Source organism: Phyllostomus discolor, chromosome 1 (genome assembly GCF_004126475.2).
Source record: "Phyllostomus discolor isolate MPI-MPIP mPhyDis1 chromosome 1, mPhyDis1.pri.v3, whole genome shotgun sequence".
NCBI classification, from domain to species: domain Eukaryota; kingdom Metazoa; phylum Chordata; class Mammalia; order Chiroptera; family Phyllostomidae; genus Phyllostomus; species Phyllostomus discolor.
This window is the reverse complement of record NC_040903.2, coordinates 29,437,111-29,461,748: the sequence shown is the minus strand read 5'-3', so window position 1 is coordinate 29,461,748 and position 24,638 is coordinate 29,437,111. Positions and strand designations below refer to the sequence as shown.

The 24,638-nt window shown below is 42.6% G+C and overlaps 1 protein-coding gene across 2 annotated transcripts in view; it reads left to right on the top strand.

The window, feature by feature from the left end:
• The window catches only part of CORIN (corin, serine peptidase), a 188,166-nt gene that overhangs the window by 108,246 nt on the left and 55,282 nt on the right, over window positions 1-24,638 (top strand). For both annotated transcript variants that reach the window (XM_028507033.2, XM_028507034.2), the window contains exons 6-7: window positions 14,397-14,510; window positions 22,908-23,015. In XM_028507033.2, coding sequence (XP_028362834.1) covers window positions 14,397-14,510; window positions 22,908-23,015 — 222 coding nt within the window. The remainder of the gene's footprint in view (window positions 1-14,396; window positions 14,511-22,907; window positions 23,016-24,638) is intronic.

Genomic DNA, 24,638 nt, shown 5'->3' with positions numbered 1-24,638 from the left:
AAAATTGCCCCCTGAGACTCATCAGCTCTAGACATTAAAATATTTATTTTGGAATAACTTATCAAAAATCTATTCCAATTTGTCACAGCCTATAAAATAGTCTTAACAGCAACATTAACAGTTGCATCTGACAAAAGATCCTCACCCAAATGAAAAGCTAAAACCAGTTGTTTGCAATCCTGCGTTTTTGTTGAGCTACTGATGCCATTTTCAGTTACACGGATTAAAAATAATGTTGCCAAAACTATACATTCTGATGCATGAACATAGGAATTTGCAGCAAAGTGAGCCAGAAAACCACATTAATAATGTATTGTTATTGACTACAGCACATTAAATTATGACACAAAATATTATATTTGTGCAATTTGTAAGTTTATGTGGTTTCTCATATATCATTGTTAATGGCTATTATGTTTTATAAGTAATAACATATTTTTAAAGGAAAAAAATTTATATTTTTGCCCCCTTCCTTGGCCCCTACTGATCTCATGTTGACCTTTGGTTCTCAAGGGTCTTTGCCCAAAGGAGTCCTTGCTGAGGGCGCCATTCCTAGATTCCACCCCTTCCAACCTTTTCCTACTAATTTTTCATACTGATAAAAAAGATAAATCTATAAAGTGCTGTCTCTGGAGGTATTAATCACCAACAGTGGCTTTGTCTCGTTATTTCTGTGAGGCCTGTGATTTCTGCCATATCCGACAGTGCGCCCTCTGCAGACAGCCTCTGGGATTCTTGGTTGAATAAGTGAGGCGTCCCCAGGCACTGCCTTTTTAATCGAGGACTTTTGGCTGAAGTTAAATGAGTAAAACCAAATGGAGGAATTTCAGCTGGGAAATATTTTAGGCCGGGAGACCTCCCAGGAGCCCTTAGAATCAAGCCAAATGTTGTAAACTATTTGGCCTCCTTTTCTGTCTGTACTTGTAAATGGCCCTGGAATGCCTGTGACAAAATTTTCTTAGGCGGAGAATGGCCGAGAAAAATAGGCGGTTGTCTTCAGAGCTCTCAGAGCAGAGACACCTCGAGCTTACGATGCTAACAATTCAGAAGAGCTTTTCTCAGCCATGCAGCTTCATTTCCATGTGGGGGCCATGGCGAGGCGTGCTAACAGGCATTTGCAGTGAGATTACCCTCTAATGAGATCACCTGCTGAAAAATCCATTTCGATTTCACAAAACTCACTATAGGTGTAAATTACAGCTCTAAAAACGTAGAAAAAGCCACTTGAAATAAATTGGCTGAGTAAAAATTGTATTTCTGAAATTATTGGTTGTTATGAGGATGGAATGTTGATGCATTGGTCTGTGAGGATTCATATTTTTGTGCCTGTATTTAAAATGCAAAATGATTGTTAAAAGAAATGTGATTTCATTTTAACAGAAATACTGAAAACTCATAAAATACAATTGTTTTCAAATACTGTCACACACCTGGATACTTACCACAAGCACAGATATATCGCGTGGGCTCCGTGGTTTGGTTTAAGATGGATCCCCCTGGTGGTTGGTGTTAAGAAAGGTACAGGCTTGGCAATGGTCACCACATTTCTTCCCTTTGGCATTTCTCTGCAACTCAAATCTCAAAAGCATCTCGAGAGGTCTCCTATACCTGGATCAAAATCAGTTTTGAGTGTCAAGAAACTCATCATATTTTCCTAAACCTTTGACCTATTTTTAGTGTATTTTTCCCAGAATGTGTCTTTTAATTGCGGTCTTAGTATTTTCCATCTGTTCCAGAAAGGCTCTGGGTTGAATGCGAAGTTTATTTAGCCCATGCTCCATGGGCGTCACCCCTCGGGGTCCAGTGGCTACAGTAGGAAATAACAAACGAAACTCACTGCCCTCATAGAGCTTCTGTACTAACACACATGCAGATACGATTTATAAAGACATAAGCCGGAAAGACTTTACCTACTTCACCTGTAGGTAAAGCTTTTGTATAGCTAAAGGGACAATGAATTAAAAAGCAAATAAAGGATGGCCAGGGAGAAAATACTTGCAACCAGAGGAGCTCCAATAAACACGTAAGGAAGAAAACCAATAGAAACAAAAATGTGCCGAAGATACGAGTAGGCTCCGATTGTGAAAAACTTTTCAGTTTTCTGTAGTAATAATTGGCACAAGTGGGATTTTGAATTTCCTCAGTAATAGAAACTGGCAAAGGATGCTCTTTAGAAAAAAAGATAGCATGCCACTGTAACTCCTGTGTCTCGACAACCTCAGGCCAGTCCGTTCTTCACGGGGGCTGAGCGTGGCTGCCACCTTGTGACCCTGCTTGGAACTGCATGTTCCCTACCCTTCTGGCAAGTGGGAGACGAGGGACCTTCGGGTCATAGAGTGTCCCCTGATTAATTTAAGTGCATTAGGTTGATTGGTGGAGTATTTCAGACAAGACTCCGTCACTGCTCAAATTGCAGTTAAGAGCGTTTACAGTGATGGAACATAGTTTTTGACTTCCTATTATCTGCCGCAATGCCTTTCCTCCTCTTATAGATCAAATCCGTCATTCCCTACTTGACTCAGGGCTGATCTCAATGCTAGATTATTTTCTATACATTTCTAGTCCCTCCTGAAACTTCCCCTCTTCCTGCCCTAGCTCATTCTGTCCCTGTGATTGGATTCCTTTGTCTTGTTCAGAGGGGATATTATTCCTGTTTATTGGTACAAAGGATCACTGAATTCTGTGAAGACTTTGGGGAAAAAAACTAGTGGTTTTTCCCTTTTCTCTGAGCCCTTGGGTGCTGTGTACCCAATCTTCTAGTCTCGACAAGTTGGCAGCTGTGACTCTGGAATGCAAGCTAATTAAATTGTGCTTATATTTAGTTTTAGGCAAAGCTGACTTTCTTTCAATGTTAGGTTTAGTCTGTGTGGCTTTGTTATACACAATCCTGGTAACTAGGGCCCCTAGGAGAGATTTTATGTAGCTGCACCGTGAAAGGCATGCAGTGGTAGAAAGTGGAGGAGGCATGGGAGAGGATTCAGAGAGCACCTCTGTGTTCTGCCAGTATGTAAATCATTTAACAGAGCAAATGCTTTAACAGTAAAAGCCAGCTTTCCTGGAGCAATTGACGACTTCCTTTTCTGTCTGAGCCAAAGAAAAGTTAGGCATTCCACCCCTAGGTGTTGTTGTATTGGTTTCTGTGTGAGTCATCTCTTCAGATCCCTGTTGTTTTTCCAGTTTTCTTAGTTGTTAAAAAGAATCCCATTGCCCCACCTTGCGGGTCTGCTGTAGCCCCAAGGTGGACTCTCTAGTTATTTACAGGTTAACCCTTTAAACTCATGGAATTTTTGGACACTTTGTGATGGGCATCTTCTTCAGAAGTGGTGATCCACTTCCCAGCCTTTACAAACAGAACACTCGGGGCTTCACCTGATTCAGGGCCAGACACTTGATGTCCAGTACTGGGTAACGCACTCAGAGACACTCCCCAGCAGGTGGCATTCAGAGAAGGAAACTGAAGCTCCAAACGATTAAATAGTTTTCCAAAGCAGCACAGAAAAGGAACATAATATATTTATTATGTTTGTTTCTTTAATAACAGTATCATAATTGTATTATATATTTATTTAACAATTAATGATAATACACTTATAATGTGCATTATTAAAATAGATAATAAATATATTACATATATTTGTATGTATTATATTGTATATTTATATATAACATATAATTCTCCCAGCTAGTCAGTATCAGTAAGGATATTAGGATGAATGTTTATAACCTAATTTCCTCACTATTAACATTTTAAAGTTATAATAACCTTTAGAATTCAAGTTACCTGAATATTTGGGGGTGGTTTAAGCTTCAAGTGTCTGATAGCCAGAGCTACCCAGTTTTTCCCAACCTTACCTTGACCCAAGCGATGGAATCCGTGCTTTCCCATGGGCTGCATACACTGCAAGGGGGGGTTGTTGCCATCCGCTAAGAGGATGAAGACTAGAGTGGGTTTTGGACAGAGCTCTAACCCCGGCTTCATAACCTTTGAATCCAGCTACTGGCTAACTGATCTGAAAGACAGACAGGTGAGGCGCTACAGGATCCCAAAGATCAGTGGATTTTTAAGAAGGATAATGCTTTGGAATACTCTGTTATAGTAATTAACAACAGAGCGTAGGTAAGAAAATGATCTATAATACAGACTTCATGGGATTGAAAGTGAATTTTTAGACATTCGGGTAGAACTGTAATCTGTTCTTGAAAGATATTTTTCAAAGTTCTTTGCATGGTAAATTCTAAATATGTTTATCCTATTCCTGGGTCTTAAGCCACATAATATTGCAAAGTCATAAACAATTTATTCCAGCATTTAAATTGTCAATACATAGATGGACTTAAATAAAAGAAACCAAGATTAAAAATCAATTTGTTTTAAAAAAGAAAAATGAATAAATTTGTTTTGAGTTGCAAGTGAAATTCACAAACTAGGAACTTGTAAAATGAAACCCAGTTTGCGTCACCTAACAAATAGGGAGGATAACAGAGAGCTCTTAAAACTGATTGTTTTTCTTTGTTCATCTTTCTCCTAAGCCTTTCCATAGATGTTGTAACTAAGTTACAGGCTTAACAAAGAAAGGTCTGGAAACATGTTAATATGCATAACATTTCAGGTATGACCACATGCATGCAAGAGACTATTTTTTTTCCCAAATCCTATGTATTTCCTGTATTTATGTTAGATTTGTATGCACAGCTAACTCTTTCGTAGGAAACATCCTATGTTTGTTTGAAATTCATCAAAGGTAGTTTACATTATTGTTTCATCATTATCATTTTATGATTCATAGTGAGTAATTATAAAATATCATTTGAGACAGCCTTATGTGTGGGGAAAATCTCAGAATAGTTTAAAGTGCCATTAAGTGATAATTATTTGTTCAGAAGATAAAGTGTTTATTTCCTAAAGCAAATTCAGAAAGTAGCACACCTCAAAAAAAAAACAAAAACAAACCCAAATGTTTGAGTAATTATCTCTGAATTCAGAAACCTTTGCCTGCCTTTCAAGAGGGTAGAGTATAAACATGCAACTTCTAAATAGTCTGTGTTCTTCTGAATGTTGAAATTATGTTGTTGTTCTTATTTGCAAGAAATGATAAATAACAGAGTCCTGGTGTACATCTTATTTTCCAGTGATTCTTGACAAAATTACTGCACCATCTTGTTTGGGACTTCTAGACACTAAATAGTAAACTAGTATATGTTTTTAATTACTGAGTCCCTGTTTGGAAGTTTTCTCTCCCTTCCTCTCTCCCTTTCCTCCTTGCCTCTGGCCTTGGTGCATCCATCTCTCTCTGTCTCTCTCTCTGAAATGTTGCATGAATAAAGATTCTTTTTTTTTTTTAAGTTTCTTTAGACTTCTATTTGGCAATATTTCTGGCAGTCTCTGGTCATAAAACTTGACTTCCTGCCTATTTTTTTCTCTGCTTTCTCTACTTTCTACTCTGTTTCACAGATTTACAAGCTAGCGGGCAAGGTTTTGTCTGATTCTGTTTTATGCTGTGATTTCACTGGACATGCTGCACAGTGACATGGAGCTGCTTTTAAACCCTCTCTACACTCTCTCTCCTATCAGGGCGCCACCAGTCATAGATCAATTTTCGTTTCTTGCTAGTGATTTTTAGAAAATTTCCCAACAACTGATTTTTCTATAGAATGATAGATCTTCCATCATGGTGTCTGACATGCAATATGTATACTTAGCTCTTATTTTTCGGAATTTAAGCTGAAGGCCAGATGGCAAAGTTACCCTTGAATCACAGCATAGCTGTATTTCAGGGGGGAAAAATGAGTCAAAGAGTAACACAGCCTGAGGACAGTTAATTGGGGGAGCCGCTTTGGGCTTTCTTTGAATGTTGGCTTGACAGAGATGGTTTCTCACTCACTGAAACATGTTACACAATAGGCATTGAGGGAGTTTGAACTGAAGGGTTGGATTGTAGCATAGGGACTGCTTTGACCTTGTCCTTGCAGCAAGGTGGTCACCACAGGTGGCACTTCTATTGTTAGGATGGTAAGCTAAGAGCTCTGTATGTGCCTTCATTCAACAGGTGTTTACTGGACCACCTACTGTACACTGTTTTAGAACAAAAACGTGTTCAGTGCTAAAAGGTGCTAAGGGTGTCTTTTGCTTCTTCAGTAATGAACGAAGGATCCATGTAATAGAATCACCTACTAAGAGCACAGGGGTGAGTGGTAGCATCTGTGCATTCTCAGAAGAGGAAGGTGGGCGCTGAGGAGAGAAGGACTGAGCTTAACTCCCGTGGGATTGCCCAGAGCGAGGCGGGTGGGGGAAGTGTGTGGAGGGGTAGGTAGAAGCAGAGGATGCAGGGGGATCCCCTGAAGGTTGGAAGGGGACTGAGTTACTAGCAGGGACCAGTGCTCACTTGCATGGGGGGAAGGCAAGATCTCAGGGCACATGGTGCGGGGCAGCCAGGAAAGCTGACGTCAGGGACCATGGCCCTGCACCCTGCAGTGGCACAGCTAATGGAGCAGTCTCTCTGGTGTAAACCCTTAGGGCGTAGAACCATGGCCCCTCAGCAGTTCTCTGAGGAACTGGAAGCCAAAGACCTTCCTCTGTTCACCCCTTGAATCCTTGCACCACCCGAAGGAAGGAGGGGCCCCTGCAAAACGTGCCTGACTAATGTTTCCCACCACGTTTTGAGTGGAGACGCGAGAATGGAGTTAGCAAGATAAAATGGTGTGGCATTTCTTGCACAGCAGTGTGACACAGTCAGATCCATGCCCACGACACCTCGAAGCCATTCTGGGCTCGTTTGTGGCTGCTCCTGGTCTCACTTCTCACGGTTTATCCCTTCCCCGAACTCCTCCCTCCTCTCCGCCTCACCTCGCAGGTTGCTTTTTCTGTGTCCCATTCTTTCAAGTCTAAATATAATGAGAAGTTCAAGAGCTTATAATTAAATTCAGAACTAAATATTCATAGTGAGAAAAATGAATTAAAATGCAAGCCATCTCAGAGTTGAACGGAACACTTAAAATCCAGAGGGCAAAAGGGTCTTCTAAGTTGTTTTGGGTGCAAAAACTCATTTATAAGGAAAATTTTACATGGACTGAAATGTATAACACAGACAACAGTAGAGCCCCGGATTGGAGTAGGGAGACTGAAGGCACCCCTTTAGCCCATGATGCGCCCCAAAGTCTGTTTCGTGGTATCTTAGAGCTCTTCTGAAAACTACCACTTTAGCCCAAGGAACCGGTAGTGAGGGTGTAGGAGGTGGGGGACATTAGACACGCTGCACAGACCAGCGGGGAAGACTGTTTTAGGTAGTAGGGTCTTTTATTCTTATTGTCCTAACATTGGGGCAAATGCCCAGAAGCCAGATGTGTGTGCAGGTGTAAGCATTATACCATAACACATGGGTTTTAACATTTCACCAGCCGTTCACTCCCCTAGCAACTGAAAAATAAAATTGTAAGATATTTGTTGGCTTTGAACACATAAGACCAAGAAGTAGGGATGATTATGCTGTCCTGCCAGGCACCTTGTGTTCTCAGGTCATGCATTCATTCAACAAACACTCAATTCTATTCCAGATTTGGGAAAGAGCAGTGGGAAAAACTGATAAGATGACTCCTCTGAAGGGGCTTACATTCTAGAAGGGAGAGACGAGAAGCAAACAAATAAATATCGTGTGCTGATATAATCATGTGAACCATAAAGAAACGGGTTTCTTCTTTTTTTTTTTAGCAGCCTGCATTTCTAATGGTTTTGAACATTGATACTATTAGAAGTGACTAGCACGATGCCCTTGTTTAACAGATGTCTAGTGGATGTTGGAGGAGATGAAGAAGAGATTAAGAACTTTTCACCCTAGGAGACAGACACTTCTGAAGAAGTTACCTATCCTACATTTAATAATAGGATTAGTGGTCAGACAGATATAAGAATTGGTTTCATTTTCTAGCGTAACTATTTTCCTGTCATCAATAATCTTCCATCCTGAATCTTCAAGGGTAGTGGTAGTTTATTTAACCTGATCCAACTCATAGGGAGAATTAGTACCACGCTATGCTCCTCACAAAGAATGCACTTATGCAAGAGTACTAAAAACGCTTTCTTCGTTACCCCATTTCCCTTGTAATGTACCACCCCCATGACTCATTCTCTTCTGCAGCCCAAGAGTTGCCTTCCCTTCTGAGCCTCTTCCTCTCATTTTCACCTAAACGTCCTGCAGTCTGACTTTGGTTCTCACCACTCTACTGAAACTGCTCTCATCAGGGCCCCCCTGACCTCCATGCTGCCAAACCCAGTTGCCCCTCCTCTGGTTCATCTTACTTGACTGTCAGCAGTGTTTGGCACAATTGATCCTTTTCTCCTCTTTGACACACTTTCCCTCACTTGGCCTCCAGGACACCACGGTCACCTGCTTATTTTCCTGCTCATTGTCACACTGGCCACTCCTTGTCAGCCTCTTTGCTGGCCTCTCCTTTTCTCCATGGCTATGAAATGTGGGGTTTTGTGGCTCATCCCTCCTTCACCTTCTCTTCACCATCTCTCACTGTTTCCATGAACCGTTTCCTCAAGGATTCATCCAGGTACACTGCCTTCAAATCGATTGGCCAGTGACTCACACATTCACGTACCTTTGTCCTCCTGTCCTCTTTCTTGGACCTTGAACTTATGCATCCAGTTGTCTACTTAGCATCTCCACTTGGGTGTCTACCGGATGGGTCAGACTCAACATGTCCACGCTGTAACTCCTGATTTTTCCCCCAGTCTCGCTCCTCCTGTGGCCTTCCCCATCTCAGTGGACGGCAGTGCCCGTCTTCTGACTGGCTGGACACGTGAAGTCATCATTGGCTCTTGTCTGCCCCTCACAACTGCCATCTGATGGGCCAGGAAAGCCTCCCGGCTCTCCCTGCATGCTGTGCACACGCCGCATCCAGTCGCGTCTCAGCGCTCCCCCTGCCCCTCCATGCTGCCATCTCTCTTTCTGGATGACCTCTCAGGCAGGGGCGTCCAACCTTTGGGCATCTCCAGGCCATACTGGAAGAAGAAGGGTTGTCTTGGGCCACACATCAAATACACAAACACTAAAGAAAACTGATGAGTAAAGAAAAAAGGTTTTAAGTAAATTACGATTTTGTGTTGGGCCGTATACAGCCTGTAGGCAGTGGGTGGGGACCCCCCCCCCCACACACACACAGCTGCCTGTTGCTCCTCCTGTTGCCCTTGCCCCTCTGCAGCATTTTCAACACAACGGGCAGAAAGTCCTTGAAAACGTAAGTCAGATCATGCCACTCTTTGCTCAAACTTGGCAGGAAGTTTCCTCGTTTTGTCTAACCTGTAAAGTCCTTTCAAAACTCTGTGTGGTCGGGCCCTTCTGCTCCATCTCATCTCCTCCCACCCTCTCCCTCGCCCCGCTGCTTTCACCACAAGCCCCCTTGCTGTTCCTGACACCCGCCAGGCCTGCTCCTGCCTGAGGGACTTCGTACTGGCATCTCTGCTGCAATCTACCCCTGAGATTGGGTTAAATCCCTCACGTTGTTGAAGGTGTTGCTCAAATTCAAGTTTCAAGGAGGCCTGCTCTGGCATTCTGATTGATTTTTAGCCCTGTCTACCCCACCCCACATCTCCTATCTTTCTCAATCTGGTGTATTTTTTTCCTTCATTGCCCTCTGACCCAATGTGCCATAATTTTCTTATTTATTATGCTCATTGGTATTGTCTCCCAGGAGTATAACCTCCACAAAGCAAAGCATCTATTCTGTATTCAGTAACATACCCCAAGCTCTTAGAAAAATGCAAAATTGGCCAAGTAAATGAGGGGAGAAATTAGAGAGCAATGTGAGCTTTTCTGGTTCCATATGGCAGGTGGAGGGAGGGAGTGCCCCTCCCATCCCTCAGGAAACAACTTGAAATATCCCCCTAGGTATTTCTGTTTTCCAAAGGGCCTGCTCTGGATTCTGCTCCTCAAGGAGGCTCAGCCAACTGTTTTATTTATGTTTCCCCCCTGCTGGTGCCCAGCGCCCTGCCTCCTCTCTCTGTCTCTCCCTCCCCCCTTGGGGACTCCCACTCTCTGTACACGCAGAACTTTCTCATACCCCTCGGCGTGCCTACCCCAAACACGCTTATGTGTACCAGAATGAAGGGCCTTCCAGTTTCAATGACTTAGAAGGCAGGGGAAGGACCACGTTTGCTTGCTTGAACATAACTTTGGGTTTTTGCTCTGCTCCGTCACCTCTTATTTTTCACCCCAGTGATTTTTACTACCCCGATATGCCCAGGTACAGTGCTGTCCTCAAGAGGAATTCTTGTAGAGGGTAAGAGCGATGTGGTTCGCAGTAACTTCATTTCAAGCATCGTGTTCAATGAAGGATCTACAAGCTCTTAGTGCAGGCTCCGGTGATGATGCTTTGTGCCAGGCTGGTTTTCTCTTGAGGTCACATTGAACCTGAACTTCAGACTTTAAACAAGGGCTCAGAGACAGGAGGGTGAATGAAGACACTAGACAGTCAGAGATTAGTGAGTAATTTCTGAAAAAGACTCCAAAAGGTAACAATCAGAATAACGAGAACATTTGCCAATATAAATGTTGCCTATAGTACACAGGCAGAGAGAACTGAGAGGGCTGGAAGCAGCTGCGGAAAACCCGAAGGCCGTTTCCAGCCATGCTTTTGGCAGTGCATTATCAGAGAAGGAGCATGGAAAGAGAGGGTCATCCTCATGGGGTGTATCCTTCCCAATCCATGGAACTGTGAAGTCCAAGTGATGGGGAATTGCCCTCATTGTCTGGGTGTATAAGCTAGTGTCTTCAGTAGTGCGCCTTTCTATGCTGTTTTCTTTGCATGAATGTTGGTTAATTGTCACATGTGTAAATGGCAGTCAGCTTTGGTGATGAAGTGTCTTTGGCTGGTAAAAGTATCTTTATCAGATGATGATTTGTAGAGTAGGTGCTACATGACGGCATGGAATTATTTTTGTTTTCTTTACTGTTCTATTTCCAGGTGCTAGAATAATGCTTAGCGCATGGTCAGTGGTAAGTATTTGTTCAGTTAAAGAATGCATCTTCCATGGGTCAATCTGCTGTGTATTTAAAGCCCAATATATACCTCTTCGCATTATAGTGATGTTAGCGGAAATGGCCCCAAGATTGTGCAGCATGACTTTGTCTCAGGGAATCTCGTTGTCGCCAGAAGGACTAAGCCTAAATGAAGGTTGTTAGAAGGTGATTGCTACAAAACAGTCAAGTTTATGGTTGAAAAATCTCTACTGAAACTTTTTAAGAGCTCTCTCAGGATATTCCTCATAAAACCTGGAGCTGACATGGAATGTCATTTCATCTGGTCCAGTTCACCCAAAGGACAGGCGTTTGTCTTTTGTTTAGAAGCAAAAATAAAAGCAAGCTTGGACTTTTACTGACCCTCGAGCCCTTGGACCGACCACATATCGGGCAGCTGCGCGGCTGCCTCTGTGTTAGGAACATGGGCTGGGGCTGGCAGCGGGTTGTCCTGGAGCACCAGCCTCAGGGATCCGGGGGGCTCCACCTTCCCCTGGCTCATGGCTTTGGGCAATTGCTGTCTTAACCACAGGGCACTCTAACAGCTCTATTTGCAAGCTACCACTTCCCCCAAGGAAGGTGTGATAGAATGTCTACCTCTCTACTTTATGGGCCCATTTGGAAATTCCAAATAAGATGTGTTTGAACACTTTTATACAAATAAAAGTGGAAACTTTGATCATGGGTGAAGGAAAAATCAAACAGAGAATATACGGAAGTTATTCTAACTTTACAAAAGTAATGCTGATTAATGAAACGATGAACTTCTAAAGAAAGAATAAGGAAACAGCTGACGATGCCCTGCAACCACGGGCCGCCACCCCTCCGTCTGAGGAGCCACACAGACAGAAGTCCGTTTCTGCCGGAGCAGCCGAGACACGGGATCGCAGTAATCAAAACAGTGTGAGCAGTGCTATGTTTTAAATTTGATCCAGATTGGATATAACCATAGCGCAAGAAATGGCTTTACTGGGGTAAAATATACAGGGTCTCAAAGCTGAAGCCTAGATGTTAGGAGACACTTGACGTTGAGCTTTCAGCTACACATCCGAGGAATCGCCACGACCCTCAGGTGGGAGATGAGGGTGGGGGGACTCAGGCATCTGCCAGTGTGATGCAGAAACAGTCTCCCTCTCGGACGGGCGAGCACTTACTCCTTGAAGTTTGCTCTTAACCGTGGAGAGGGGGTGTTGCAGAGACCGGCTCTGGTTCGTACAATCTTCGTGTTTCTTATTCTGTGTGTGGTTTCCTCTGCATGCTCTAGCAGTCTGTGTCTGTCGCTATGGGAGTGCGGGCCTGAGCCGCGTCCTGTAAGAATGTACAAGATATACACCTGTTGCCTATCTTGGCAGGTGAAGTCCCTTGCTGTAATGTGTACTGGTATGGAAGTTGTGGGGTGTACTGGAAAACCAGACTTTCCTTGTTGATTTTGTGAAGGTTGCACGTGACAGCATCGTAAGAAACTCACCAAATCAACTAGGACTTAATGGCCTACAAGTTGGCCTCCGATTCCTTTGATAGCTTTGGAAAATAACCCATGAATGTATTTTTTCTTTGCCTTGTGGCAATGCATTGTGTTCCCTGGAGGCTGAAGTGACTTGTTCCCTTAGAGTGTTAATGAAGAACCTCTTGGGGGCCAGGCTGTCTGTGGGGCCCAGGAGCATGGGAGACGCCACGGACATGGGCCTCGCAGCCTGGAGCATTCGGTCTGCATTTCTTTCAGTTTCTGAGTCAAAATGTTGTACATTTCCTGGTTCCCTTTATTAGGCAGCAAGGTTCATCTGATCGAGGAGAGGGAGGGGACAAAGATAAACTTGTGAGGGTTGTGTTTATATACTGTTACTCTGAATTGGGAACTCATGAAAACAGTGTTTTTTAAAAATTTTCTGATTCATAAAGTAAGACACGGTCATTGTAAGAACATTCGTAAAATATAAAGAATTTGTAGAATACAATGAAGAAGATAAAACTTACTTTTAATGCTAATACTAGGGATAATCACAGGAACCTTTGATATACTTCTTTCTAGGACAATTTATATTATGCTTTTTGGAACCATATGGTATTTTTCTACTTTAACTATCTTGCACTTCATTCCATGACATTAAGAATTTTCTACAATGCACTTTTCCATAGCTGTAATGCTATTCCTTCTCAGGGAGGTACCAAAACCTATCTCACCAGTCCCTGGTACTGCACAGTTTCCTCATTATAAACCTTGATGGTATGAATATCCTGAAAAATAAAAACTTACACTTATTCATAATAACTTTCTTTTTATAAAGTCTAAGAAGTAAATTTGCTGAATCAAAGGTTATGCACATTTAAAAAGCATTTGGTACACATTACCAAATATTGAAGTGTATTTTAACACTCATTTTGTGAAACAGATTTATTCTTTTATTTAAAAAAGCTTCTAGCACTCTGGCTGACGTAGCTCAGTGGATTGAGCATGGGCTGCGATCCAAAGTGTCACAGGTTTGATTCCCAGCCAGGGCACATGCCTAGGTTGCAGGCCCTGGCCCCCAGCAACTGCACATTGATGTTTCTCTTTCTCTCTTTCTCCCTCCCTTCCCTCTCTAAAAATAAATAAATTTTAAAAAATCTTTTAAAAAGTTTCCAGCTTTTTATCTTATATTTATTGCCTATAGTAATTTTGAAACAATTATCTGCTGAATTTTGGGAAGAAAATGAACACCATAAAAGCAAGTAATACCAAAATGCCTGCTATTCAGGAAAAGCATGAAAATATTATTTGCAATGCTATGTTACATTCTTTGTGCAAAAAAGTAGACTTTGACATTTTTAGCTGGCATTTTCATTAAGGCGAAGACATACGTTCTAAATGCAGGGGCATAAAGTCTGTGCTTGTGCAGAGTACATTTCAGTTAACTGTGACTTTCTCTGTACAACACTGAGTAGTGTGTAGAAGGTGAGGTTTTTTTAATGATCCCATGTATGTGGCTTATTTTTAAAGGTTTTTAAAAAACATTTCTTCGGTAAATAGCACTCACTTTGAAATATTTCCCAGTCATTAAGAAAACCGCTTCTGTTGGTATTTTCCACCCAGAAGGCGAACAATGGACGCGCTGCCCCCTTGTGGCCGGAGCCGGGATGGCGGCTCTCTTTGCGCTTTCTGCAACGTTTGCTTTGGCTTTTCTCAGGAGATCATGCTTTGTGTTTTTCCGAAGCAATTTCACAATTAAGTTTATAGAGGGCCAAGGGAAAATTGGTGACAATGAAACTGAGGGAATTTAGAAACAAATCTGTTGAAAAGCAAGGGAAGGTTTTCTTCCTGTTCCTTCGTGTCTGCTAATTTTAAAGCGAACACCCGAACAAACCCTCATTCTGACGTTGTTTTTTCCGCCCTTCTTTCAGTGCTCTGCGGAGGGGGCGACAGCTTTCTGTGTGGCAGTGGCATCTGCGTCCCCAGGAAACTGCAGTGTAACGGCTACAACGACTGCGACGACTGGAGCGACGAGGCCCATTGCAGTAGGTGACAGGCTGTTTGGGGGTCATGCGGGAGGACAGGGGTTCCATTCAGGGGCCTGGAGACCAGAGCCACGCCATTGTCACATCCTGACAACCACGGGCATTGGCGTAGCCTCCTGGTCGTTTGCCTTTCTGAAGCGAGCCAGCGTGTTTATCTTCCCGCCCCGGACAGCAGTGTTTGCTCACCTTTCAAAGGCGTGATTTCGTGCCACACTCAGCAGCAGGAGCCGCCCTGGAACCGGTCCGGGATTGCAGTGTTTTTGCCTCAAGTGCCTTAAAATTAGGAGAAGGCTTTTCGTTTATTTGGTTTGGGTGAGGATTTTTGTTTTTGTTTTTAAAGCTTCACGAGTGTAAAGGTCAGCTATTTAAAAAGGGCATTTTTAATAGGAAAAGTTTTCACCCTGGTGATTCTTCGCATTCATGACACAGCAGAGGCAAAGCCCCTTGTTTGTTTGTGCTTCCTCTGAACCTGAAGACAGTCAGTGGCATTAACTGTTTTAAATCTGCGGGTCATTGGATTTGGCCTTAAGCTCCTCAGTTGACTTCCTGTTGATTTGATTAGTGGTTTTCACTGAATTGATGGGTGGTTTTCCCATATTGTATTAGTCTGCGTGGGCTGCCAAACAAAATACCACAGGCCTCACCACTTGAACAGCAGAAATTTGTTTCTCAGAGCTCTGGAGGCTGGAAAGGCCAAGATCAAGGTCCGACAGGGTTCATTCAGTGTCTGGTGGGAGTTCTCTTCCCGGCCTGTAGGCAGCTGCTATCTCCTGTGTGCTTATGTGACCTCCTTAAAGGGAGAGAGGGCAAGAGAGAGGGAAAGAGGGAGAGGAAGAGGGAGAGGAAAGGAATAAAAGAGGGAGGAGAGGAAGATACGGAGAGAGAGAGAGAGAGAGAGGGGGAGAGAGAGAGAGAGAGAGAGAGAGAGAGAGAGATTGAGAAAGGTTGGGGGGTTCTCTGGTATTGCATCCTCTACATACAAGGGCACCAGCTTTATTGGGTTAGTGCCTCACCCTTATGACCTCATTCAGCCTACGTGACCTCCTCTCAGCCCTGTCTCTGCATATAGTCATGCTGGGAGTCAGGGCTTCCACATACAGACATTCAGTCCATAACAGATACACATCAGATTCCAAGTCACTTTCCACTTTTGCAACAGATGAAAAGGAAAAATTAGCCTCAAGGATACAGTGTGGGTTCTGCATCCAAAACAGAGCCATAGGCAGCTGTATTCTAGCTGCTTTTGAATGGTTATATGAGCAGCAACAGTGACTGTGGGAAAAGCTGTGTTTTCCTCCTTGTAGAAGTTGCCAAGACTTTATAAGAGCTCAGAGTTGACCATATTTAAGATTCTTGTGGCCTGTTTGCCAGGTGGACCAACTTTTCTTCCATCTGTAGGGTTAGGATGCTTATTTCTCATAAATTTGGCAAGTCCATCTAACATGGTAATGTTTCAGGTCAGTGTTTCCCAAACTGGTGTTCCGTAGTACCTGCCTCTTGAAAAATCCTTGAGAAAAAAAGAATAAGTTTGAGAATTGCTATCTATCAGATCTACTTCTTAGATAGTTACAATACATAGTTGTGCTTAAAGGTTCTAAGAAATCCTGCAGTTAAAAAAGATATAAATTGTTATTCCCATAAAAATTATTTATTTATATAAACCCTCACCTTTATTTGTGTGTGTACTCATTCATTCGTGCCCTGATTTATCCTGGGGGCCATCCAGCATCCTGTGGGACTTCAGTTGTATTGCCTGTATTTTCAGAAGTGTTTTCACTGAAACATTTGTTTTTATAATTTGAAATTCCCTCTTCAGGAAAACCTACGGCAGATGATTGTACATAAAAAAAATTTTATAAGATGTATGTTTACATTAGGGAATATTGCTGTGGCCTTACAAGGAAATATTGTGCAAAGCACCTGCACTAGGGGATTTAAAACAGTTCAACAGAATTATGTCCAATTTATGGGGACAGCGGTGAAATCTCTTGTTCCTCTCTCAGTTATGGCCCAAGTTATGGCATTATTCAAATTCTGCATGCGCCTCTACCCCCAGCGGTGGGCCAGCGCTGACTTTCTCCTTACCGTCCTCTGCTGCACTGAGCACTGCCCTTCAAACAGTAAGAGCTTTCTGCAGCATTTGGTGAAATGTAACTCGAAGGAGTACATCTTCCCAGTGCCCAACAAAGATGATCTTAATTTTCTGGAAAGCTTTAGCAGTGTCAACTGCTAAACTTAGCAGTGTCGTAGGAGCTGAGGTGTTTATTAAAGAAGATAGGGGCTTCCCTTGAGAACGCATTTCAAAAACAACCTAGTTCGGTTCACTGAGGAACAACATTCCTCAGAATACTTACCTATGAGAATGCTTCGGTCGGCATTGAGGTCTCCGCATGCCATTGTTTCTGACCTTGCAAGGCCACCTGCCTCTGCTTATGGGGTTTCTGCATGCCTGTTCGTAGAAGATGCCACCCTCCTGGGGCCGCCACCCTCCTGAGGCCCCCACCCTGTAGTGCAGGAATAGCCTCACTCTGAGTTAGTGGCGGCAAACCAGAGCATGAGGGCAGCGCACAGGTGAGATACTCCCGAAGGCAGAGGGAGTTTTGCTGGGCATTCCCACTGAGGAGGAGAGGGTTGGGCTTGCTCCCAAGGGTTCTGGCAGAGACGGGAGGAGGAGGAGGACTGACTGCCTTTACAGGAAGGAAGGGAAGGGGTATTTTATTTGCGACGCCCCTAATCGACTGTGCTAGAAGCATTTACCTACATGACTTGACTTAATTTTCAACAAAGAAGGTATTCTTGTCCCCTTCTGCACAGATGCAGAGCCAAGACTTAAGACAATGGAAAAGTCGACCGGTGGTTTCAAGTGCAACATTTGAACCCAGTGTCAAAGGGGTCCAAATCTAATGCCATTTTCTCTGAACTGTGCCACCTTTGACTTGCCCTTGTCCATAAAAATTCAGATTTGTTAAATGATTATATTTTGATCATTCATATGACAGAAAAACATGTATTTTGGGTGCTCTGTTATGCTCGGGAGATCATTGCCTATTATAGTGGCACTCCAGGTATCTGGCTGCTTCCTGACTTTCTCTCCGAACTAATTTTGTCATGTTTATCAGTCTCATCCTCGGTATTTGTAGAAGGAACAGGTTTCCAACCACCTGGAACAATTCAATGGTGTAGCCAAAGGATTTTTGAAAATTCAGAAAAGTTTTCTTTGAAAAGTGTCTAGCTCTGTGACTTCTCCATCTCTGGTTTTCCTCATCATCAAGACTGGCTGGCCCACAGCGTTTCCGGAGAGCCCCGCGTGCAGGGATTCTAGTTAAGGTGGTTTTCCAAATGATGCTTCTGAATCATCACAAGTGACTGCATTTATTGCATTCTTTTTACTGAGACAAGGTTGCAGGTAAATATGAGAAATATTTCCATCAAAATAAGATATTTCATTCTATACTAAAGGAATAAGCTTCAGATGTCTGGAAACTTCCCCTCTGTGTAGTGACAATTGGGTTATACTGAATCAATCAAACTACTGAACATTCTTTTTTTTTAAGATTTTATTTATTTATTTTTAGACATGGAGAAGGAAGGGAGAGAAAATCATTGTGTGGTTGTCTCTTGAGCGCCCCCTACTGGGGACCTGACCTGCAACCCAGGCATGTGCCCTGACTGGGAATTGAACCAGCAACCCTTTGGTTCACATGCCAGCACTCCATCCACTGAGCCACACCAGCCAGGGCTATTGAACATTCTTGAACCCCTGCTATGTGTGAAGCATGTTCTAGATACCTAGTAAATATAAAGACTGTTAAGACATGGTTTCTTTCAGGAGGCTTTAAGTCCAATCAGGGCAATAACACAGAAATGTAGAGATCATCAAACAATATGTAGAAGAGACAGCAGACAGCAACAGGGGAGTGGCGTAAACAGAAAGGTGGGTCCTGTGAGTTGGGAAGAGAGCAGGATTACTGGGATTAAAGTGAGGCTTTGGACAGAGGTAATGCTTGGGAACCGTAGAGTAGTGGTTCTCAATCGGGGACAAGTTTGCCGCCTAGGGGACAATTTACAATGTATGGAGACAGACTTGACTCTCACAGCCGGGGGTGGGGCGGGATGGGAGTGGTGCTACTGGCATTTACTGAGTTGAGGTCAAGGATGCTGCTAAGCATCCTGCAATGCATAGGGTGGCCCCTCCCACAACAAAGAATATGCAGTCAAAATTGTCAACAGGGCTACAATCGAGAAACCCTCCTCTAGAGACAGAAGTCAAACAGGCAAAAGAATCCAGGTAGGTGAGTTGCCTGACTTCATCTCGTAGCTCTGCTATTAATGAGCTGCACAACCCGGGGCAAACCATGTAACCTCTCTGGTCATCAGAAAATGTGGGGCCTTAGCCATTAGGCATCCATACTTGAATCTTGAAATGAGGCAACACATGTATGTTTACAGACTCGTAGAGATTGAGCAAACTGAGCGGAACCCTTGATAAAAGGTTTTCTGTTCTTTAGTTTTCTCCCTTAATTTAATGATAATTTTAAGAAACAAAAGTTAACAGTGTGAGATGCCAAACGGAAATAAATATTAACATGCAAGAACTTCAGAAGTAACATTTTATATCAAGCTCTCGTGAAGAAAAATAATCTGTATCTGGAAAAACATCTACCTCGGGTCATGTAAAATTATACTTGTATTGAGCAAGAAAATCACAGCAAGCAGCTTTTGAAGTCTGATTTGTTGGCCCCAAATTGTGCTGACAGCGTTTCTTTTCAGTCCAAATAAACATGTATTCCGATAAAAGGAGGCACTGTGATCTTTGCCATTTGCTGTGTATTTCTGGCTGTGCAGAGCGTCTGGTGGTGGCACAGACCTTGGAGAGGCAGTAACACGTTGTTTTTCAAATGTAGCTAATTTTGTACCTGGCCTCTGAGAAAGGCTTCTAACCAAGTAAGCCATAACAGTGGAGAGTCGAATCTGTACCTGTGTGAGTAATAAGGAATTTTTTTCTTTAAATGCTTGTGTCACCTTCATGTATGAAATAATTTAATAAATGACAGCATTAATTTAAAACGATCTCAAATGAGGTCTTAGTGTGAATTGCTGGGGATCCTGGACTAGGCCCCACAGAAGACATGTGAATCTTTGGAAATGTTTGGTGTGTTAGACTCTGAAAGAAGTATTTGATGCCCCAGCCCTATAATCAAAAGAAGTGAAGCATACAGCTATAAACACAACAAAATAAAACACATACACACACACACACGCACACACACACACAACTAACTCATATGGTTTAAAATATGCCACCCCTACACCCTACCACCACTTTTGGGGAACGCGAGTACTTTTGCATTAATGGTCAAGTTGAGAACCCTGGTTATTGCTGATTCTAACATACTGCTTCCAAAGGTTCCACAAGAATAATTTAGATGAAAACAAAACAAAAATAAAAAAGACCTTTTACAGCTTCCCAAGGCAATGTGTCTATATGGATGCACAAATTCCCCAACTCTGTTTGGTGGGCAAGAACACAAAAGCCATAACCGATTTCGACTCAGCTAGTGTACGTGTAGTGGTCCCAGTCAGCAGTAAGTGCAGGGTGGGGCGTTAGCGCCCTCTGCCGAGTGGGAGGAAATAGGACAGTTCTGTCAAGGTGAAACTAGAACCTCTTTTTAGTTCTTATGCCTTCCCTTATGATGATAACTCTCATTTGAAAATTATTCAGCCTGGGGGAAACGACAAAGAATACTTACAGATTTATGCACATGTATAAGTCTGAGCATATGTTATCCACACGTGTGTGCACATATATACCCACTTAATGAAGGTGCTGAACAGACCATCTTTATCGCCCATGCTGTTTCTAAAATGGAGTGATGCTGAAAGTATTTAAGGAACATAGTTTTAGAAGAATAGAACTCGCTGTCTGAAATACAGGTTTCTACATCAGGGGACTGTCCTGTTGACCACTAGATTCTTGGTCTTCATCAGACCAGCAGACCGACCCTCGAATGCCTCCTCCTTTCCCACCTCTCTCTGTTCCCATTCCCTCTGCCTGACGCATGGGGGGAGGGGGTGTTAATTCCATCCGCACTGTGGAGACTCTGCCCTCCTTCCAGGGTCTCTCTCCAGACTTAAGAACCTATTTTTGCACTTAATTCTCTTCAAATAAGGGAAAAGACAAAACATTTAAGAAGTCAAGTTCCTATTGAATGAAGGCTTCTTTATATATATATAATATATATATATATATTATATATATATATAACATTTTTACAGTTTTGTTGAGGGATAATTATAAACTTGTTCCATTTATTTTTAGTAAATTTATACAGTTGTGTAACCATCACCGTAATCCACTTCTGGAACTTTTCATCTCCCCCCCAACTTTCCCCCCCACCTGTTTGCAGTCAAGTCCCCAGGTAAACACGGCTACTTCTCTGGCTACAGATAACCACTGATCTGATTTCCATCTCTGTTAGTTCGTGTTTTCTGAGAATTTTATAAATGGGTCGCACCATACATTGTCTTCGTGTCTGGCTTCTGTCACTTAGCATAACGTTTTTGAGGTTCACCTATGCTGTCACATGTATCAGTAGTTTGATACTTTTAATTGCTAAATGGTGTTCCATTGTGTGAGCATACTATCCGTTTGGCTTATCCGTTCATGAGAGTTTGGATTGTTTCCACTTCTCCGGCTTTTGTGCATAGTGCGGTTATGACCACGCCCACACTAGTCTCTGTGTGGGTAGATGTTTCATTGCTCTTGGGTAGATTTCTGTGAGTAGAACTCATGAGTCATGTGATAAGGTTATAATTAACTTTATAAGAAGCTGCTATGCCACTTTACAAGGTGGTTTTATACTTTTACATTCCCACCAAGAGAAACTCAGAGTTTCGGTTTCTCAAAACCCTTGCCAACGCGTGGCATTGTCTTTTTTAGCGCAGCCATTGTGGAGGTATGTAACAGCATCTCATTGTGGCTTTTATTTGCATTTCCTAAATGTCTAATTGTATTGAATACCTTTTCAAGTGCCAGTTTGCCATCTGTATGTCTTCTGTAAAGGCTTTCTACTCGAGTCTTTTGCTAGTTTGTGATTGGGTTTTCTTATTACTGAGTGTAAGAGTTCCACATGTGCTCTGTGAGTATGTCCTTTATCAGATACATGGTTTGCAAATCCTTTTTCAGAATATGACTTCTCTATCTTTTAATTTTCATAATACTATTTTTAGAAGTACAATACTTTTAACTTTGTGAAGCCCAGTTATTAATGTTTCTCTCATGGTCTGTGCTTCTGCTGACATACCTAGGAATTCTTCGCCTAACCCAAGGTCACAAAGATTTTTTCCTTATGTTTTATTCTGGAAAGTTCATAATTTTGACACTTACACTTAAGTCTATGGTCCGTTTTGAGATAATTTTTGTGTATGGTTTGAGGTAAAGGTCAGAGTTTCATTCTGTACACTTGAAATCGAATTATGGAAGATTTTGTACATTTGAAGTCAAGTTGTTACCATTTGTTGGAAGAATATTCTTTTCCCATTGAATTGTCTTTATATCTCACATACATTATTTTATTAATCTCTATCTTCATACCCTATTAAGTACCTGATCGCATGCCAGTTTTGTAGATTGGTTCACAGACTCATAGATTTTTAACTAATACACTCAAATTTCCACAGCTAGTAGATGGCAGAACCAGGATAGGAGTTCTGGTTGCCCAAGTGTAAGACCTACGTGTTTGTGAAAATGTCCTTGCATGCTGCTTATTCCAACATTAAACTGTGTGCTTCCTCAGGTTACATACCACTTATTCTTATTTCGCCACCATAATAGAGGACAGTTCTGCGTATTTAAGGGTCATGTTATGAAACCCTTATCTGACTTAAGTGATAATGTTTGTGTGAAAGTAAGTAATGACTCCATAACCTAAATAAGTTTTTTTCTCTCCATTATGTGTATGCTTACCATGGACAAAACTAGACTTTCATTATAAAAGAAAGATTTTTAAGGAAATAACTACTTATCCTCTATCAAAGTCACTGATTCTGTATGAACATGAACTTCTTCAGGAACAATGATGAATTGAGAATGTCTTTTCTCATTTTTGACTATCAAGGAGCTTTCAGGTGACATAAAGTGAAAGTCATGTAAAGACTGAGAAAGTGATAAAAGCACTGGCTTGGGAGCCAGGCGGTCCTAGTCCTGGTTCTGCAGTGACTTGTTCTGTGACCTTGTTCTGAGATGGCTGGATCTACCACTGTCTTGTCTCCTGAAAAACAGTAGATGTGAACCGTGCTGCTGCTGTTCCCCTCGCTGCTATGCTTGTGTTGCACGAAGTACCACTACAGCATCGTGTTCTGTTCTGATGACGCACGAGCGGCTTCTCTTCTTTGCAGATTGCAGTGAGGATCTGTTTCACTGCCACACGGGCAAGTGTCTCAACCACAGCCTTGTGTGTGACGGGTATGACGACTGCGGGGACCTGAGTGATGAACAGAACTGTGGTAAGGAGCAGTATTTTCATTTAAAATTGCAGAAATTCATAACCAAGAACTTGTAGCTTATTAATGTGATTAATGTGCCCGTTAAATGATGAAATGGTTGGTTTCCTAATTTTAGAAAGGGGAGGTTTTCTCAACTACTAGTCTCCATGATGTCTTATGTGTAAATGTGTGTAGAAGTTTCTACATAATTTATGTGTAAATATGATGCTTTTTGTATACGCAGCCATACTAAGGAAATGCCAAGGAAGTGGAAGGGAAAGGCAGCTACAAGAAGTTAATATGTTCCTGGCTCGCGTAGCTCAGTGGATTGAGCGCGGGCTGTGAACCAAAGTATCGCAGGTTCGATTCCCAGGAGGGCACATGTCTGGGTTGCAGGCCACAGCCCCCAGCAACCACATATTGATGTTTCTCTCTCTCTTTCTCCCTCCCTTCCCTCTCTAAAAATAAATAAATTTTAAAAATCTTAAAAAAAACCCCGAAGTTAATATGTTAATATTACCATCTCCTTGAAAGTGTTGTTTCCTGTCTGGTTCTTCTGTGGCTCATGTTTCAGTTCTGAGCTCTTGAGCAAAACTTTGCAGACAGATACATTGTTTGTCCCTTCATCCCCCTGGTTATATGTAACCAAAGACCCCTCCTTTGTTTGCTCACTAAACGGTACAGAGATGACTTCTGCAGTAGTGGCACGCAGGGTTAAGATAGCATGTTAATTTTATGTACAAACCTGATCTTACCTTTTAAAGAATGAACCTACCTTTTAAAGGGTCATGTTCCATTTTGAATGCCATCTCGTGAAATTAAAATCAGCAAAGTTCATCTTGCTTATTTACGTATTTGACTTTGTGATTAGCTTTAGCATATCTATGTAAGCTCTCACTGAGTGAGGTAGGAACTTTGTAACATGAACAAAAGGGCCAGCCAGGATGATGAGGGGCCCTCGGCACATGGTACGAGATCGGATTTGGCCTTAGAGAACATAGGGAAGGGTGTGGGAAAGAGTACCATCCGAGGAACACCTCTGTGTGGTGTGTGCCAGGATACATGGCAGAGCTGTCACAAATACATCACGGCAGGTCTCTGCCTTGTGAAACCCCAATCACAGTTCTGTTTATTTGAGCCGGTGTAAACATCTCAAAGGGGCAGGGCCATCAAGGGACATGTACAAAGGACACGTGGACAAAGCCAAAGAGGGAAGGATTGAGGGAAGGAGCAGGGGAGGTGGTGGTGGGGGGGAATGGAGACAACTGTACTTGAACAACAATTAAAAAGGGAGGGGAAAGAAAACATTCAATTCTTAGGATTATACCAAGAAAAACAAAATAAAATTTGAGGCAATGCGGGAAAAAAAAAAAAAAAGGAAACATTAACAAAACAAAAAGCAACAGAAATCCAAACTGGGGTCCTGAGAAAGCTGGACAGTGTCTCACCGGACAAACAAGTCGGTCACAGTGACGGTGCCCAGTGGGCACAGGCGTGGGTGGGAGGTGGACTGTGCCGACCCGGCGTGGGAAAGCGGTGGAAGCTGCTGGGGCAGTCGGAGTAGACGCTCTTCAGTGGAGCCACGAGCGGACAGTCCCAAGGGTTTGTCTCGGGGCTTCCCTCATCCTCGTGGACGCCCCCTTT